The 20,232-nt window shown below is 44.1% G+C and overlaps 1 protein-coding gene across 2 annotated transcripts in view; it reads right to left on the reverse strand.

Annotated features, from left to right (window-relative positions):
* The window catches only part of SNX7 (sorting nexin 7), a 122,913-nt gene that overhangs the window by 29,350 nt on the left and 73,331 nt on the right, over positions 1 to 20,232 (reverse strand). The window contains exons 6-7 of one of the 2 annotated variants that reach the window (XM_066597376.1): positions 19,363 to 19,566; positions 11,568 to 11,650 (exon numbers count right to left, since the gene is read on the reverse strand). In XM_066597376.1, the coding sequence (XP_066453473.1) occupies positions 11,568 to 11,650; positions 19,363 to 19,566 (287 nt within the window). Of the gene's footprint in view, positions 1 to 11,567; positions 11,655 to 19,362; positions 19,567 to 20,232 lie in introns of both variants that reach the window. The other variant, XM_066597375.1, reaches the window with a different exon arrangement.

Below are 20,232 nucleotides of genomic sequence, written 5' to 3' on the forward strand. Positions count from 1 at the left end.
ACACAACAGTACAACAGCAGGGAAGTTAGACAAAATTTCCACAAATGACCATACAGCGTACCTTGCGTTGACTGGGGTTTAATAGCTTAAGACCAACAAGGGTACCCCTGATGACTGAGAGGTCGCCAACAATGACTTGCATTAGCCCAGGAAAAATATCACTGGATTGTGGACACATGGCAGAAGGTTGTCTGGAATGATGAGTCCCATTTCCTGCTGGACCATACTGATGGCTATGTCTACATCTGGTATAAACAGCATGAAGCCGTATTCCATGGGCGCACCATCGGTGTTCAACAGGCCACTGTCAAAGTCTGGGAAGACTTTTCCTGGCATGGCCTCGGACTGTTGGTTATCATACCACAATTCTTGAATAGTGAATGTTAGAGAATCCTGTTAGCTGACAATCTGCACCCATGTTTAAAGGAGTTTTCACTGACCACAGTGCCATGGAGTTGGAGGAACACAATGAATTCTCCATATTGCCTTGTCCATGCTTGGGATATGCTAGAAAGGGCTGTGAGATCTGCTCCCACTTCTCTACAAAATGTGCATCAACTGATGGAGTTGCTGCAGTGGGCACAGGTCGAGTTGAGTATGGAGGATGCTCGCCAGCTTGTGGAATCTATTTCCCGATGTCTGAAAGCTATGATCTCCCAAAAAGGTTGGTCAACTTTTTCTTGAGTAGGAGCTCTTAATGAAGTGATCCTTCAGTGTATATTACAAAGTGCGATAGTAAAAGGCTACTAAATTGGAGTCTAATAATCTGAAAATCTGGTTCCACTGAGGCCCTGTTACTACAAAATTAAAGAAATTCAATGCACCTCTCCAGTTGGTTAATATTTGTGTTACTATAAAGGTACTGTAGTAGGCGATCATAGGACAGAACACTACTAACAAGTGCCATCTTCTGAAGGTTGGATCACAGATCAGAAAACTACAATACTCTGAATGATCGTCTGCTGGTCAATTAGAAGAAAGTATCGGCATCAAACAATGAGAAACACAAGGCTAATGCCTCTGGACAACATCTGGAAAGGAAGTACTCAAGCGGCAGCGAATTAATGAGAAAGCCAAGGAAGATATAACTATAAAATAACGGGCACTGTAACAGACATAAATGAAAGCCTGCTAGAGAGCGAGGGCAGCAGAGGACTTTGGAGTAAAGGATCAAAAAAACATCAAAATCGACTTTCTTCACAAAAACATGAAACAACTGATAGACTGCTCTGCATGTCTTCAGAAAATAGTCCAAGCAAATTACAGTCAGGCCTCCGTTTACTGAACTTCCGCTCATAAATTTCTTATAAGAAAACATTCAAAGACTGTTTCTCATTTGAAATTACAGCCAATGTTGTGAGCATCCAGCTGCCATTGCTTATGGGAACCCGTACAATCCAGGAGTTAGGCATTCTGTTACATCGTCCAAATATACAGCATGTGACGGGCGCTCAGTTAGACCCATCACAAGGATACTTTTGTATACAAGTTACTTTTTGTGGGAATTTTCCCACAAGGTCCGATTCTAACACATGATTCTAGGACAGCAGGTGAACGCTGTGGCCTCTGATTGGCTGTAGCAGTCAGGTGGTATCCATTCTGAAACAAAAAATTAGGAAGACTGCAGAAACTCAGAACTGGATCACCAAGGAAGAGGACGGGCAAGTACGGCTAACTTTGTTATTTTACATATTTGCAGCCATACTTGGAAAAAAAATTGCCCGACAACCCCTTGTGCCATTGCTCAATTTTCTCTCTTTTGGGGGTGCAGAGAAAAGAAGGGCATGTGAGGTCAAAGGTGTGTAATGTGGTCAGAAGGAGCTGTTCTTAAATCTGTATATAATGAAGGACTAAAGCTAAGGGACATCCAGGTGCTCTCCCAGCTGTGACTAGACATAGCAGCTACTGAAGGTAGAGTGACTGATCTTGCCACTTGGGTGGTCCAAGATGCATATGGGTAGAGAAGTTAGTAGAAGGGTGCCAGTGAAAAGTGTGAAACAGAGGTGCTAATATTTCCTTGCCGATAGTATTCTGTGTGTTGTCTTGTACCACAGTCCCATTTTCCAAAGATTGTGTTCGTAGGCTCGAGTACTGGTGTTGCAGTGTCACAGAGTTAAAAGCTTCTTCAATCTTCCTTGGTGAAGAAAGTGCAGAAGTGGAAGCAGGCAGATGGCTTGGAAGTAGCAGTTGCCATTAACCCCTTAGTGACGGAGCTTTTTTCCTACTCCCTTTTAAAAAATCGTAGCTCCTTTATTTATCCATCGAAGTCGCTGTATGTGGGCTTGTTTTCTGCGGGATGAGTTGTTTTTTTCAATGGCACTATTTATTGTACCATATAATTTACTGAAAAACGTTCAAAAAATTCTAAGCGGAGAGAAATGGGAAAAAAACGACATTCCACCATCTTTTGGTGCATCCTGTTTCTACGGCGCACAAACTGCAACAAAAACGACCTGATATTTTTATTCTATGGGTCAGTATGATTACTACGATACCAAACTTATATAGTATTGTTTTTGCTGTAGTACTTGTATTTTTTTTTAAGATATTTAATTTTTTTCAATTATTTTCTGCGGTCATTTTGTGCGCGCGATAACTTTTTTATTTTTCCGTCGACGAAGTTGAGCAAGGGCTCATTTTTTGCGGGATGTCCTGTAGTTTCCGATAGTATCAATTTGGAAAAAATACGACTTTTTGATTGCTTTTTATTGCGTTTTTTCTGGGAGACAGGGTAACTGAAAAAGTGTATTTCTGGCGTTCTTTATTTTTTTTCGGACGACGTTTACCGTGCAGAAAAAATAATGCACTACTTTGATAGATTGGACTTTTACGGACGCGGCGATACCAAATACATATTTTTATTTTATGATTTAGATTTTTTAATAATAGATATGGCAAAAGGGGGGTGATTTAAACTTTTATAACTTTTTTTTTTTAGCAATTAAAAAAACTTTATTGATTTTTTTTTTACTTTACTTTGAAGTCCCCCTGGGGACTTTGATCACTCCTGCAGTATGACGTAATGCTATAGCATTACGTCATACTGCTTTTTGACAGGCAGTCTATCAAGCCACCCTGTGTGGATGGCTTGATAGGCAGTCTGTTAAGGCAGCCCTGGGGCCATTCATTAGGCCCCCGGCTGCCATGACACCTGAACGGCTCCCCCGATCTCACCGCGGGGGGGGGGGCGTACGGGACCCCCGAACAGCGTTCGGGGGATTTAAATGCCGCTGTCAGAATTGACAGCGGCATTTAAAGGGTTAATAGCCGTGTTCGGCCGAACGGCCGAGCGCGGCTATTGCCCGCGGGTGTCAGCTGTAATAAACAGCTGACGCCCGCACTGTATGGAGGGAGATAGCGCCGCTACCTCCCTCCATACACGTCCTGCAACAGCAGGATGTAGTTTTATGATAGCGCCGTCACTAAGGGGTTAATGTTGCAGGTATAGAAATATTAGCCTTTTTGGAGATTTTAGTTGTAACTGAAAATGCCCAAGGAATCTATGCTGAGAGGATGATGAGACACTGGCATTTAAAGCACCCATCTAGTCTTGGACAAACATGGCCAAACCACTTCTCCGACTGCTTGATGCGCACTGAACATTACTATACATCAGTAGTCTAAGACGCTATACACCAGTACATACCAGTACTAGCCACGGGAGCAACTCCGACCCTTCAGAGAAGTGGGTATTGTCAAACTACTGGTGCATACTAAAGCACAGTGCGCATCAGGTGGCCAGAGAAGCGAAGCCATCTTTGTTTGTCCAGGCCGGTAGGGTCAATTTAGCTGAGCTATAAGTAGACATAGGTCAACAGTTGTGCAAAACACTAGGAGAGATTAACCAAGACTGGATGAGGCTGTGGCAAAGTGAACTAAGGGTGCTTTAAGATGGAACGATTACCGTTCAAAAAAACCCAAAGTGAATGATAATCCTTCAGTCTAAACACGCGCCAATGGCCGAATGATGAACGATGACACTGGTCAACAGTAAAAAGCTTTCCAACTTGAAAATAGGTATTTATTAATCATTTTATCATGGAAGAAACGAAAAGGACATTGAAAACCTCGAGTTCGCTCTTGGCTCTGAGATGTGGCCCATTTAAGTCCAATATATAATAATCTTAATAATAATCTTTATTTGTATAGCGCCAACATATTCCGCAGCGCTTACATAGACAGGGGGAATACAGAAAGACAAAATACAAACATTACAGAACCACGGTTACATATAGTAATCAGTTGATGGAAACAATAGGGGTGAGGGTCCTGCTCCAACGAGCTTACATACTCCAAGTAATGGGGTGATACAGAGGGTAAAGGGGCTGGAGATGTGCACAGTATGGCGAGGTGGAGAGTGAGCGATGCTATACACATAGACAATGGTCAGACATTTAGCCGTGTGACGGCAGAAACGGTGTGACTGCAGGAGCGGTTTATGATGGCTAGCAGGGATTGCAGTCAGTAGGTCAGGGAGCATGTTATCAGGCGGAGTACAGAGAGGTTTGTTTAGGGAATGCGGTATGCCTCCCTGAAGAGGTGCGTTTTTAGAGCACGCCTGAAGTTCTGCGAGTCCTGGATTGCTCGGGTAGCCTTTGGTAGTGCGTTCCAGAGGACCGGTGCTGCTCTGGAGAAGTCTTGGAGGCGGGAATGAGAAGTTCGAATTAAAGGGGCGCTCAGTCTGGTTTCATTAGCAGAGCGGAGAGCCCGGGCTGGTTGATGGATTGAGATGAGGGAGGCGATATAGGGTGGCGCTGTACTGTGGAGGGCTTTGTGGATGAAGGTAGCGAGTTTGAATTGAATTCTGTATTTAACGGGCAGCCAGTGCAGTGACCGGCACAGGACAGAGGCGTCCGAGTAGCGGCTGGACAGGAATATGAGCCTGGCTGCTGCATTCAGGATGGATTGGAGAGGGTAGAGTCTGGTACAGGGGAGGCCGATCAGCAACGAGTTGCAATAATCGAGCCGGGAGTGGATGAGGGCGACAATAAGCGTTTTTAACGTCTCCACAGTGAGAAAAGAGCGGATTCTTGCGATGTTCTTGAGGTGCAGCTGACATGTTCGGGCCAGAGATTGGATGTAGGGGGCAAAAGAGAGATCAGAGTCAAATATGACCCCAAGGCAGCGGGCGTGTTGTCTAGGAGTTATGGTGGCGCCACACACTGAGATGGAGATGTCAGGATGAGGTCGGTTAGTGGAGGGTGGAAATACCAGTAAGTCAGTTTTAGAGAGGTTTAGTTTTAGGTAGAGAGAGGACATGGTGTTAGAGACAGCGGACAGACAGTTAGTGATGTTTTGGAGGAAGGGTGCAGAGATGTCACGGGCAGAGGTGTATAGCTGGGTGTCATCAGCGTACAGGTGGTATTTGAGGCCAAAACTCCTGATGGTTTGTCCAATAGGGGCTGTGTAGATAGAGAAGAGAAGGGGGCCAAGGACCGAGCCCTGGGGGACCCCAACAGCAAGGGGAAGAGGAGGGGAGGTAGAGCCAGCAAAGGAGACACTGAAAGAGCGGTCAGATAGGTAAGAGGAGAACCAGGAGAGGGCAGTGTCCTTTAGGCCAATGGAGCGTAGCATACTGAGGAGGAGTTTGTGGTCAACAGTGTCAAACGCTGCAGAAAGGTCAAGGAGGATCAGTAGGGAGTAATCGCCCCTCGATTTGGCTGACAGTAGGTCATTGGATACCCTAGTAAGGGCAGTTTCTGTCGAGTGTTGAGGTCGGAAGCCAGACTGTAGGGGGTCTAGGAGAGAGTTCTCTGATAAATAGCTTACAAGGCGGGAGTAAACTAGGCGTTCTAGTAGTTTGGAGATGAAGGGGAGGTTTGAGATGGGTCTGTAGTTGGCAGCATCAGTCGCGTCCAGAGTCGGTTTCTTTAGCAGTGGGGATATGATGGCGTGTTTGAAAGAAGAGGGAAAGATGCCAGAGGTCAGAGAGAGGTTGAATATAGTGGTGAGATGGGAGATGACCACTGGGGAGAAGGAACGGAGGAGGTGTGAGGGGAGAGGGTCGCTAGCGCAGGTGGTGGGGCGAGCAGAGAAGAGCAATTTGGAGACTTCTTCCTCTGTCGCTGGTCTGAGTACAGACAGTGAGCAGGAGCTAGATGCAGTGCTGACAGGACTAGGGTCAGGGCTAGTCTGGGATTGGGAAGTTATTTCCTGACGGATGTCGTCTATTTTCTTTTTGAAGTAAGCAGCCAACTCTTCAGCACTGAGATCCGTCACTGGGGGCTGCGGTTTTGGGCTGAGAAGGGAGTGAAAAGTATCAAAGAGCCGTTTAGGGTTGTGCGATAATGAGGAGACTAGAGAGGTGAAGTAGACTTGTTTGGCATGGTGGAGGGCGAGGTTGTAGGTTCTGAGCATGAATTTGTAGTGGAGGAAGTCTGGTGCCGTTTGCGATTTCCTCCACAGCCGTTCAGCACTTCTAGAGCACCGCCGGATGAAGCGTGTATGAGGTGTGAGCCAGGGTTGCCGTGTTCTACATCGAATGGCTCGGGTTCTGGGGGGCGCTGCTTCATCCAGGGCATGTTTGAGAGCGGTGTTGTAGTGAGCGGCAGCCAGGTTGGGGCAGGAGAGGAGAGAGATGGGGGACAGAGAGGACTGTAGGGATTCAGCAAAGTCCTGGGTGTGAATGGCCTTAAGGTTCCTGTAGGTACTGTAGGTAGGTGGGTCTGGAGAGATGGTAGGGAGCGTGACAGAGAAAGAGAGGAAGTTATGATCCGAGAGTGGGAGAGGGGAGTTAGTGAAGTTGGAAACAGAGCAGAGACGGAAGAAGACCAGATCAAGAGTGTTGCCATCCCTGTGAGTGGGAGAGGCTGTGAGTTGAGAGAGACCAAGGGAGGAGGTGAGCGAAAGAAGCTTAGAGGCAGAAGGGGACATAGGGTCATTAGTGGGGATGTTAAAATCACCTAAGATGAGGGTTGGAATTTCACAGGATAGGAAGTGGGGGAGCCAGGCAGCAAAGTGGTCCAAAAACAGGCGAGGAGCGCCTGGGGGGCGATAGATAACTGCTACTCGCATGGACAGCGGGCGGAAAAGCCGTAGCATATGTACCTCAAATGATGGAAAAGTGAGTGAGGGTACAGGGGGGATGACCTGGTAGGTGCATTTCGGGGAAAGAAGAGCACCTACTCCTCCGCCACGCCTGTCATCTGGTCTCGGGGTATGGGAGAACTGCAGGCCATTGTAAGACAATGCAGCAGGGGAGGCCGTGTCAGACTGCTGTATCCACGTTTCTGTTAGAGCTAGCAGGTTTAAAGATTTAGCAGTAAAAAAGTCATGGATGATGGGCAGTTTATTACATGCTGACTGGCAGTTCCAGAGGGCACATTTAAAGGAGTCAGGGGAGGCTATGCATGGGCTATCAGTTGGGCTTGGGGATTTTATTAGTGAGCCCGGTAGGGGGTAATAGCTAGGAGCAGTGGAGGGTGGGCCAGGATTGGGAGAGATATCCCCAGCAGCTAGTAGCAGCAGGATAGAGAGGGTTAGCAGATGGCTAGGAGATTTATGAGGGCGGCTGTTATTTTTGTTAGTGGCACTAGGGGGTTTGAGGCTAAGCAAGAAGGTAAAGAGTGCATGAGAGCTGTGCATAGGCGAGGACAGGAGAGAGGGGCTAATGTGTATAGAGTGCCCCAGAGGTGGGCACTTGAAAGAAGTTCTGAAACTGAGAGCAAGAATGAGAACAGAGGTGACAGCATTAGCGATAGCTTTGAAGTGCAAAGTATTTAGGCAGAGTTTGTGGCCTACCTGTCTCCTACCATGTCGAACTGCCATGGTCAAACTGTCTCATACTTTCTACAGCATACTTCATAACAGCATTATATTCGCGTGGCAGCCACCCGCGTGGCATGCATGCTTACACTGATATTATAGTAAAAGTTTAAGGTATGACTAGGAAACAGCTGGGAGTGGCTAATCAGGTTCCAATTGACTGGCCAGCTGACTTTAGCATTGCAAACCTAATGACCAAAAGGTGGGGGGGGGGTGAAATTTATTGCTCTCCTTAGATAAGGAAAGCATCTCAGCAAGGAAGGGTGAAAGATGCCATTTGGGGGAGGTGGATGGCAGAAATGACTAAAAGTAAAGTTTCATTTACCGATGCAAACAGATGAAATGCAAAATACACAATTCACAGCAAGCAAGCAGCACAGAGGATTTAAGCAGAGGGAGATAGCAGTTCAGCTTGGAGTAGGATGATGCAGAAATGAACGTACCGATGCAAACAGATGAAATGCAAAATACACAATTCACAGCAAGCAAGCAGCACAGAGGATTTAAGCAGAGGGAGATAGCAGTTCAGCTTGGAGTAGGATGATGCAGAAATGAACGTACCGATGCAAACAGATGAAATGCAAAATACACAATTCACAGCAAGCAAGCAGCACAGAGGATTTAAGCAGAGGGAGATAGCAGTTCAGCTTGGAGTAGGATGATGCAGAAATGAACGTACCGATGCAAACAGATGAAATGCAAAATACACAATTCACAGCAAGCAAGCAGCACAGAGGATTTAAGCAGAGGGAGATAGCAGTTCAGCTTGGAGTAGGATGATGCAGAAATGAACGTACCGATGCAAACAGATGAAATGCAAAATACACAATTCACAGCAAGCAAGCAGCACAGAGGATTTAAGCAGAGGGAGATAGCAGTTCAGCTTGGAGTAGGATGATGCAGAAATGAACGTACCGATGCAAACAGATGAAATGCAAAATACACAATTCACAGCAAGCAAGCAGCACAGAGGATTTAAGCAGAGGGAGATAGCAGTTCAGCTTGGAGTAGGATGATGCAGAAATGAACGTACCGATGCAAACAGATGAAATGCAAAATACACAATTCACAGCAAGCAAGCAGCACAGAGGATTTAAGCAGAGGGAGATAGCAGTTCAGCTTGGAGTAGGATGATGCAGAAATGAACGTACCGATGCAAACAGATGAAATGCAAAATACACAATTCACAGCAAGCAAGCAGCACAGAGGATTTAAGCAGAGGGAGATAGCAGTTCAGCTTGGAGTAGGATGATGCAGAAATGAACGTACCTGTTGAGAGAGGGAGAAGGTAGATGGATGTTATTAACTGCCATGGTCAAACTGTCTCATACTTTCTACAGCATACTTCATAACAGCATTATATTCGCGTGGCAGCCACCCGCGTGGCATGCATGCTTACACTTTTATTCAGATCCACAAGGTTAGAGGCGTGGAATCATTAAATAAACAAAAGTACATGGAGTAAAATAGGTGAACAACTAAAATGTAAGTCAGATCCCGTAATGCTTAAATCTTAGAATTGATATGTATATATTACAATAAAAAATGCAATTAAATGTTCTCCAACTTGTTTTTTTTTTTCAGGTTAGAATCCAGGATGCCACGGAATTGTAAAGACTCTTCTGAACATTTGTGTTGTGTGTGTGGTGAGGGGACATTTTCTGCCCAAAAACGTTGAATTATTCCAATCATAAAGACTGCAGATCACCAATATTTTGGTATATAGTTAGGAGATCAGAACAAGCACTGGGTGACTAGGAAAAAAAAAAAAAAAAAAAGAATTCGTTCACGTGATTAGGCCCTTTTATTTGAATATAGTGTAATGTTATATTTGTGTTTCTCAAACCAAAATTACGGGAGTTTCACATTTTTTCATTTTTTCAAAATAGTTAACCCCTTACCGCTCCAGGACGTACATTTACGTCCTGGAGCGTTGGGGTATGTATGAAGAGAGGTCGCGGGGCGACCTCCCTCCATACAGCGTGGGCGTCAGCTGTTTATTACAGCTGACACCCGCGGGCAATAGCTGCAATTGCCCGTGCGGCCGGTTGCAGGTATTAACCCTTTAAATGCCGCTGTCAATTCTGACAGCGGCATTTAAATCCGCCGAGCGATGTTCGGGGGTCCCGTACGGCCCCCTGCGGTTAGATCGGGGGAGCCGTGCAGGTGTCATGGCAGCCAGGGGCCTTCTAAAAGGCCCCAGGGCTGCCTTGGGAGATCCCGTGGAGTGGCTTGATAGGGTGCCTGTCAAAAAGCAGTATGACGTAATGCTGTAGCATTACGTCATACTGCAGGAGTGATCAAAGCATTGCATGTTGGGAGTCCCCCAGGGGGGACTTAAAAGGAATGTTAAAAAAAAGGTCAAGAAAGTTTTTTGTTTTTTTTTTACAAAAAAAAAGTAATAAAAGTTTAAATCTGCCCCTCCCTTTTGCCATATCTATAATTTAAAAATCGAAGTCATAAAATAAAAATACATATTTGGTATTGCCGCAACTGTAAAAGTCTGATCTACCATAGTAGCATATTATTTACCCCGCATGGTGCACAGCGGCTGAAGAAAAAAAAAAAAAAGAGAAATGCACTTTCAGTCACCCTATCTCCCGGAAAAAACACAATAAAAAGCGATCAAAAAGTCGTATGTGTTCCGAATTGGTACTAATGTACACTACAGGACATCCCGCAAAAAATGAGCCATCACTGAACTACGTCGACGGAAAAATAATAAAGTTATTGTGCGCAGAAGATGGCAGCAGAAAATAATTGAAAAAAAATGAAGTCTTTGAAAAAAAAAAACCTATACAAAGTTTGGTATCGTAGTAATCGCACTGACCCATAGAATAACGTTACGTTGTTTTTGTTGCAGTTTGTGCGCAATAGCAACAAGGCGCACTGAAAGATGGTGGAATGTCGTTTTATTTTTCAGTTTTACTCCACTTAGAATTTTTAAAAAGTTTTTCAGTACATTATATGGTACTTTAAATAGCACCATTGAAAAATACAACTCGTCCCGCATAAAACAAGCCCTCATACAGCGATGTCTATGGATAAATAAAGGAGTTACGATTTTTTTAAAGGGTGGGGGAAAAAACAAAAATGGGGAAAAAAAAAAAGAGAGGATCCACGTCATGAAGGTGTTAAAGTGCATTTTTGTTCTCCAGTGTAATCGTTCACTTTTCACTCGACATTCATTTCATGGAGGCATAAAAAACAATCGTTGGCGTGTTCACTTTAAAAAGCGCTTGTACAGTCGTTCTCAGTCACTTATACACTAATACACAGACTAAATGATTCTGAATGATTTGTTTGAATGAGCCAATGATGTGTCTAAAACAGGCAGCATGAGCGAACAAGCTAAACTAATTCAAACTATAAACCGACTCCTCTAAAAGGGCTCTAAGTAATGGTTGGGTAACATAAACATGGGTAGACATATTGCCACCCTGAGGACAAAGTAGGCCTTGAGTTCTGGAGTAACAGTCACTAGAAAAAGGTTCCCACTAGCAGTCTATAACAAAAGAAAGCCAAAAAACAATACCTAATTTTAGGTTTAGATGCGAGAGGCGCCCTCAGGTGACCCAGGACAAAACAGATTCTGATTGCCATCAAATAAAACATTACTGGTCAATATGGGCAACAAGGCCACTTTTTCTCCAAGACAGCTTTGATACATGAGCTCTATTGTGAATTGTGACCGTTTTCCTCACCCCGAGCAGCACGCCGTTCATGTGTGGTCTATACGAATCAAAGTTCATCAATCAAACTGAGCAGCACAGGATGTTCCCGGGAAGCACGCTTTTACTTACAATGTCTTTGTCAGCTTTTTTGTTCACCAGAGCGTCCACTTTGGCATCAAGCTCTGCCTGGATTAGATCTCGTCTTCTCAGCACTCCCTAAGACAAAAGGCAACTAAAATTAATACATTGATGTAGCACAGGGAAGGCTGGACATTTTTGTATTTCTTCTTCACACCAGGTCTTTGGTATTGTCAATGACTTATCGGCCAACGCTAATATTTTGTCTACCAGAAGTGTCAAGAAAATGTATGCACTCATCAGATCGAGAGATCGAGAGACATGTGTTGGTTTGAATGTGTGCAACCTGCAAGAAAGAAAGCCAATTTTAATAAAACGGAAGAAATAAGAGGATTCACGGCGCTGCTGAAAGACAGGACCCCATTTGGAGCAACAGGTTTATTGGACAACATGTTTCGGTGTTGTATTGACACCTTCATATGGTCACTTACAGATGCAACCATTCAGCTGACCGGGCACAATACTGCATGTTTTCCAAATCTAGTCACACTTAAAAACGTATACACTGATGCCTCGGGTTATGAGTGCCTCAGCTTGCGAGTTTTTTGACTTGCGAGCAGGCTCTCTCCCGAATTTTTGCTCTGATTTAAGAGCAAAAAGTCAGGTTACGAGCTGCTTGCAAGTCAAGCAGCTTGCAAGCTGAGGCTCAGGGGGGTCCAATACTCACCAATCACTGGCGTTCCGGTCCTTGCGATGGTCCGCGGTGCTGCTGCAGGCTGTCACGTGGTCCTCCATGCCAAGAGAGCCTTTCTTTCTGTTATGCGAGGCTTGAATGCCCCGCCTCCAGCAAGCTAATGCTCTGATTGGTTAACCCAGCACCGGCTTTTATTGGCTGATGCGGCACTGGATTAACCAATCACAGCCATTCAATGATGTCCAGATATAAATAGAGATGGAAACCAGAAATGAGCCAAAGGCTTCAATACGTGAGACAGAGCGCTCAATAGTTTCACATGGTTTCTATCAGTCCTTTTAGCTGAAGAGGAAAGTGCCAAGGACAATCTAGCCTAATCTCTTTAACCCTTTCCAATCCACTGTCTGACGTCTGAAGACATTTTGATTGAAGGCTGTACAGCTCTGATGTCGTAAGACGTCCGGCAGGGTATCCTTACTGTATATTACTGGCCGCTCTGTTGTCAGGGGCCTATCCAGCATGTCCAATACTGCAGTACTGGCTCTAGCCAGAAGATGGCGTCATGGTATAATTGCAGAAAGAGAGAGCCCCCTAGGAAACCCTTCATCCGAAATTGGATTGCAAAGGGTTAAATTAGAATTCCTTTACTGGACATTAGTATGGAAAGTGATCCTATAGGACAGAGGAAGGATCTGAAAAACAGCAGCAACAATGGATATGAATGTGTACCTGAAGAGATGGAGGTCATTATGCCAGTATTAAGTCATTATTTAATCGTCTGCACTTCATCAAACTATTCTTCTGCTGGTATGACCCCCTCTCCTCCCCACCACTACAGAATAGTGAAATACAGCCAGATCACTTCAGTAACATTTACAGTTAAGTCCTGTCAACATATATAAGACTCCAAAAATCTAAAGACCTTGCAGCCTCTAATGGAGAAAGCTAGAGGGTGGAAATGTCTAGATGAACTCACTAGGGAGTCAGATGAGCCAGGGAAATTAGAATTAAAAGACAAAGCTGCCGGCATTAATATACAAGTAGCAAAGAGAAACTCATTGTCCTGATGAGAACTCCGAGAAGGAGAGATCATAGAGAATCTTACTGAATATCGCTAAACACTGACCACTATTAGGAGCACCTGGTAGAACTTTACTTGGCCCTCTCAACAGCCTCAATTTTTTATGGGTCTGGTTTAACAAGGTTCTGAAAAAATTTTTAGGGAATTGCTCCATGTTGGCATCATGCAGTTAGGGAAGATGCTTTAAGCTACACGCGTTCAGTGGCCACTTTAAGACATCGGCCCTTTCACGATTGGACCTTCGCGATATGGAAATTAGACACATGACTAGGAGTGCAGCATAAAATTAAGTAAGCAAGTTCTCGGTGGACCAGCTTCAGTGTGAATCCACTTTAGAATGGATGAAAGAATTCCTGGCGTTGAGCAACTTCAAATGATGCCTGGTGCTAGACTAGGCAAGGACAGGCTTTCAAGAACTGCAAACCTTGTGGGGTCTCCCCATGCAACAGTATTGAGAGCATACAATGAAAGGTGTTAGAGGAACAACATTCAGCAAAAGGGAATCCTGTGGACGTAAACAACTAATCAATGAGAAGGAGTCTGAGGAGGATGTCAGGAATCGATCTGCAAAGCGAACAGTGAAGTGAATTGTAACCAAATAAAAAACTGTCCAACTAATGTGTTTGAATGCACAACAAGGAATGCTGTCATCCAATAGGTGGCGCTGCAGAGGTATTGTTCCTTATTTGCATAAATTACCCAGAGGAGAATGGATGGCTTTACAAGTCTCCTCACTCACCTCTCAGGTGTTTCACACCCATTCCAGGTGCTCTCCTTGGGGAGAGACAATGCCATCCCCCGACCCACTCACCCCCTAGGTGTCTCCACACACATTTTGGGTGCTCTTCTTAGGGAGGGATGACACCCCTCGACCACTGAATGTACAACATCATGCCTTAGCACAGATGGGCTACAACAGCAGATGACTTGTTCGAGTGCCATTAAGGTATAAGGGACACAGAAAGATTAGACTCCAGTAGACAAAAGAGCATAACAAAAGGATCATTAACCCCTCCCCGCTCCAGGACGTACATTTACGTCCTTGAGCGTCGGGGTATGTATGAAGAGAGGTCGCGGGGCAACCTCTCTTTATACAGCACGGGCGTCAGCTGTTTACTATAGCTGACACCCGCGGGCAATAGCTGCAATTGGCCATACCGCCAATCGCGGCTATTAACCCTTTAAATGCAGCTGTCAATTCTGAGAATGGGGGAGCCGTGAAGGTGTTATGGCAGCGGGGGAGCTTCTGAAAGGCCCCAGGGCTGCCTTGGGAGACTGCCTATCAAGCCATCCCCGTAGGGATTACATCATACTGCAGGAGCGATCAAAGCATCGCATGTTGTAGCCCCACAGGGGGGCTTAAAAGTAAAGTAAAAAAGATCAATAACGTTTTTTAATTGTAAAAAAAAAAAAAAGTAATAAAAGTTTAAACCCCCCCCATTGCCATATCTGTAATTAAAAAATCTAAATCATAAAATAAAAATACATAAATGGTATCACCGCGTCCGTAAAAGTCCGATCTATCAAACTAGCACATTATCTTCCCCGCACGGTGAACGTCGTCTGAAAAAAATGAAACAAAGAACGCCAGAAATGCACTTCTTCAGTCACCCTGTCTCCCAGAAAAAACGCAATAAAAAGCGATCAAAAAGTCATACATAGTCCGAATTAGTACTAACGGAAACTACAGGACATCCCACAAAAAATGAGCTCTTGCTGCACTAAATCAACGGAAAAATTAAAAAAGTAATTGCGCGCAGATGACGGCAGAAAAAATAATTGAAAAAAATTAAATGTCTCTGAAAAAAAAAAAAACAGTATACACATTTGGTATTGTAGTAATCGTACCGACCCATAGAATAAAGTTATCATGTCGTTTTTGCTGCAGTTTGTGCGCCGTAGAAACAAGACGCACTGAAAGATGGCGGAATGTCGTTTTTTCTTTCATTTTACTCCACTTAGAATTTTTTAAAAGTTTATCAGTACATTATATGGTACTTTAAATAGCACCATTGAAAACTACATCTCGTCCCGCAAAAAAACAAGCCTTCATACAGCGACGGCGATGGATAAATAAGAGTTGCGATTTTTTTTAAAAGGGGGAGGAAAAAACGAGAATGGGAAAAAAAAGGGGCCGCGTCAAGAGGTTAAGCAGTGGAAAAAAACCATTGCATGATCAGATTGATACAAATTCCTGCTGCACCATGCTCATGGATGGTCAGAATTTGGCCCAAGCTGCATCAGATGTCAGCAGTTCAGGCTGGTGGCGGTCGAGTAATGGTGTGGGGAAGATTTTTTTGGCACACCTTGGATCTAGTATCCTGGCAAAATGTTTTCAACACCTAGTAAAAGTTGTACCACCACAAATTGCTGTGGATCTGACAGCCAGCGGAGGTCCAACATGCCACTACATTGTTATCTAATACAATAGCCATTCAGTGTAGGACAAGTCTAATGGTCTGGCATGTCCCAGAGCTTCTCTCCTAGATCGAGTCCTGTAACTGTGCAGTCATTATCATGTTTGTAGAGCCAGTTTAAAAAGACATGGGCGTAGTAGGATGACTAATTATGCGGCTATTGAATTGGCCATTAGAAGCAAAGTAGACCATAGCCCCAAAGGGATATACATGGTCAGCAACAGGTATGGCAGTAGTGGTAGATAAACTGTGGCATTAAAGGTGCCTAATGTTTTGCCAATAAAACATTCTCCACCCCATTAACCCCTTAGTGACGAAGCCTGTTTGCGCCTTAGTGACGGAGCCAAATTTTGGAAATCTGACGTGTGTCACTTAACACATCATAACTCCGTAAAGGCTTTGCATATCCAAGTGATTCTAACACTGTGTTTTCGCCACATATTGTACTTCATTTAGGTGGTAAAAATAGACCGTTAGAATTTGTGTTTATTTATTAAAAGCGACAATATTAGGAAACTTTTTTCACATTTTCAACTGTAGCATCTCAAATATGTGCAAACATACCGTACAGATTTTTGCTAAGATATATATTTCCATCTGTTTACTTTATTCTGGATGCACGTTTGAAAAACTTTCGTTTTTTTAACCGTTTAGGAGACGTACAAATTTAACATTACTTTTCAGCATTTTGAGGAACACTTTGTTTTCCTACACTAAGCCAAGATTGTACAGGCTCATAGGTGTCAAAATGATAGATACCCCTACAAATGACCCTATTTTAAAAACTACACCCCTTAATGTATTCACTGAGGGGGTCAGGAGTATTTTTTTTAAATCAGGAATTAATGCTATTTAGAGGAGAAAAAAGTAAAATGTCAAATTTTTGCAAATATGTCATTTTAAAGACATATTTGTTTTCTATAGTGCACATGAAAATGAGGATTTACACCCCAAAAATGGATCCCCCTGTTTGTCCTGTGTTCGGATATATGCCTATTGTGGCCCTAATGTTATGTCTTGATGCACAACGGGGCCCAAAGTAAAAAGGAGTAGCCGGTGGCTTTCGGAACAGAAATTTAGTTTGAAGGCCTTTTATGCCGCATTGCTCACTTATTGAGCCCTTGAGCGGCCAAAACCATAAAGAAACCCGACAAATGACCCCATTTTGAAAACTAGACCCCTTAACGCATTCATCTAGGGGTGTACTGCGTACTTTCACCCCACAGTTTTTGAATGAATTTAAGCAAAGCAGAAGGAAAAAATTGTGAGTTTCGTTTTTTTGGCAATTTAAAAACAGCTTTTTTTGTACAGCACACATATGAATGAAGACTTGCACCCCAAAAACCCATTTCTTCCATGTTCAGAGACATACCCATTGTGACCCTAATCTTATGTCTGGATGCACAACGGGGCCCTAACTGACAGGAGTAGTCGGTGGCTTTCAGAACAGAAACTTTGCTTGAAGGCCTTTTATGCCCCATTGCCCACTAGTAGAGCTCTTGAGCGTCCAAAACGCTAGAAAACCCCCACAAATTACCCAATTTTGAAAACTAGACCGATTAATGAATTTATTTAGGTGTGTACTGCATATTTTGACCCCAGAGCTTTTGAATGAATTTAAGCAAAGCAAAAGAAAAAAATAAGTTTTGTTTTTTTGTCAATTGTGTCATTTTAAAAACTGTTTTTTTTGTACAGCACACATATGAATGAAGACTTGCACCCTAAAATAGATACCCCTGTTTCTCCCGTGTTCAGAGACATACCCACTGTGGCCCTAATCTTATGTCTGGATGCACAAAGGGGCCCAAAATGAAAGGAGCAGCCGGTGGCTTTTAGAACAGAAATTTTGCATGAAGGTGATTTAGGCCCCATTGCCCACTTGTAGAGCCCTTGAGCGGCCACAACTATAGAGAGCTCCCACAAATGATCCCATGTTGAAAACTAGAACCCTTAACGAATTCATCTAGGGGTGTACTGAGAATGTATACGCTACAGTTTTTGAATAAATCTAAGCAAAGCAGTAAGAAAAAAATTACGATTTTCATTTTTTTGGCAATTGTGTCAATTTTAAGACTGCTTTTTTTGTACAGCACACATCTGAATGAAGACTTTCACCCCAAAATGGATACCCCTGTTTGTGCCGTATTCAGAAACCTACGCACTGTTGCCCCAATCTGCTTATAGGACACATGGCTAAGCCTATAATGGAAGGAACACCCATTGGATTTCAGGGTACAATTGAATTAATTCTAGGCCCCATTGCCCAATTGTAGAGCCATTGAGCGGGATATTCACAATTTAAAAAAAACTTAAAAAATGACCCACGTTATGGCGATATAAAAAACAGACTAAGGCCGGCTGCACACGAGCGTGACGGGCTCCACCGCGGAATATTCCGTGGCGAAGCCCATCACGGCGCCCCCAGAGACCCCATACTTACCAGCATATCCGGCGTCTTCGCTCCCGCATGAAGCTTCCCGCCCACCGCCGCCGTGTCACATGACGCGGCCGGCCGTGTTATGTGACGCACCGGCCGCGTCATATGACGCGGCGGCGGTAGGTGGGAAAGCATTTTCACGCTATCTTCCGCTGTGTTACAGCGGGAGATGGCGTGAACGGACGGCTTCCATTGACTGCAATGGAAGCCGTCAGCGCGTACATCCCCGGCAAATAGAGCATGCCGCGGGTGAGGACGGGAGATTTCACGGTGCAGAATTCCACGGTGGAATTCCGCACCATGAGCCCTGAGCTATTAGGTTCAATAGAACCTAAGAGCTGCGGGCAACGCAGCGGATTTTCGCCGCGAATTACGCGGCGGAAATCCGTTCGTGGGAAGGAGGCCTAAGAAGCAAGGCATTTTAGCCCCCTTCCTGCTGTGGCTGTGTTTCATCATATGGCACTCCGCTGGCTTGGGAACTGAGCCTGCTACATGAGAGGTGTCACCCATTTTTGACAGCTGACCTCTCCCAGCCATAGCCACATTCGGCATTCAGGCTGTTGACAGTGACATGGGGAAAAAAAGTGCGTTTTATAAAGTGAAAAATACCATACTAACCCCTAAAGAGAACATGTCATGTTTACCGCACCCTGCGCGTTGTAAAAGCAACCCCCACCCCCCCAAAAAAAGCGCAATTGGATTTTTTTTTCATTTCTCCCCACAAAGAAATCTAATAGCCCATTATTTGGGACACTAAAAATGGTACCATTAAAAAAAATCAACTCATCCTACAAAAATAACTAACCTTCATGCAGTTATGGAGCCAGGAAATTTATTGAACGGGGCTAGGAGAAAAAAAAAAGGGCTGCAGTGGGAAGGGGTTATTAATTGTGACCTACAGAACAAGAAGTGTGCCGAAGGGGCCATCGATCTGTATAAATGGTTACGATGCCCCTCAACTGCAGCCTGGTCTCTATGGGGAAAACCAAATGTTCCAATTCCTACACTAATAAGAGACACGGGCATTCTTCATGTACTTGGGATGTAATAATTCGCACTGACAAGTTCACTTTAACAGTCATACAATAGCTGGAAGCATTGAAAAATGTATCAGCAAAGGAACGCTCCCAAAACCTCCGAGTCACAAGCTTAATCTGCTAATCATGTTACTGCCATTGATTCGATGCAATCCCTGGTGTTACATAGTGAAGCAGTACTTACAGAAAGGGTCTCACTGTATAGGACATATTCATGAATAATTGGAATCAGTTCGCTGGAGAGCTTAGAATTCAAGGCTTCGGTGACCTTGCAGCACTTGTCTATGCAGCCCGCCACCCCTCTCATGGGGTCCACCAGATCCTCTTCAGAGGCCGACCACAGAGTGTAGATGGGACCGTATTCCTTCATCTCTTCATAATAATCTATGGAGCAATATATGACATTTAGAATACCACTCAACGGACAGGTTTGGTCTTTTGTGTGTTTTTTGCGGATACGTATCATTTTCTTTTAAACTGTATTTTTATTAAGGAAATCGCAAAAGCACAATATACGAAAGAGCAAAATTATACAAAACACTAGTAGAATGCCCAGAACGGCGACTGGAGTCTATATGTAAAGATATTCATGTTCAGAAAACGTATTCAGTGGAATTAGGAATAGGTCGCATTTAGACAGGCAAGAAAGATGCACGGGTTCGGTGCGACTGCGATACGCACAGACCTCACATGTGCTAATAAACCATTGTTTACATGGGTGATTTTTCTCTTGCTGTGATGCTGAAAGAAGGGGGGGGGGGGGGTGAAAGCACAGCATACCCTATTTTTGGGGGCAATATCACTTATTTTTTTTCTATACAAGCAAAAAAAAAAAAAACACGCACTTGCACGCAGTTGCGATGATTTTTGTTTTTTCTGAGATCTGGTTTTCAAAATGTGAAAAACGCAAGTGAAAATTGCACGTGCGCAAAACATATGACAATCACAGCGGATACATATATTGACAAACATGTAAATACGGCCTTCTGTTCGGATTATACTAAATACTCATGGCAAGCGAATGTGGAGGTCTCTCTGCCTCTCGCCCCA

Source organism: Eleutherodactylus coqui, chromosome 3, assembly GCF_035609145.1.
Source record: "Eleutherodactylus coqui strain aEleCoq1 chromosome 3, aEleCoq1.hap1, whole genome shotgun sequence".
NCBI classification, from domain to species: Eukaryota; Metazoa; Chordata; class Amphibia; order Anura; family Eleutherodactylidae; genus Eleutherodactylus; species Eleutherodactylus coqui.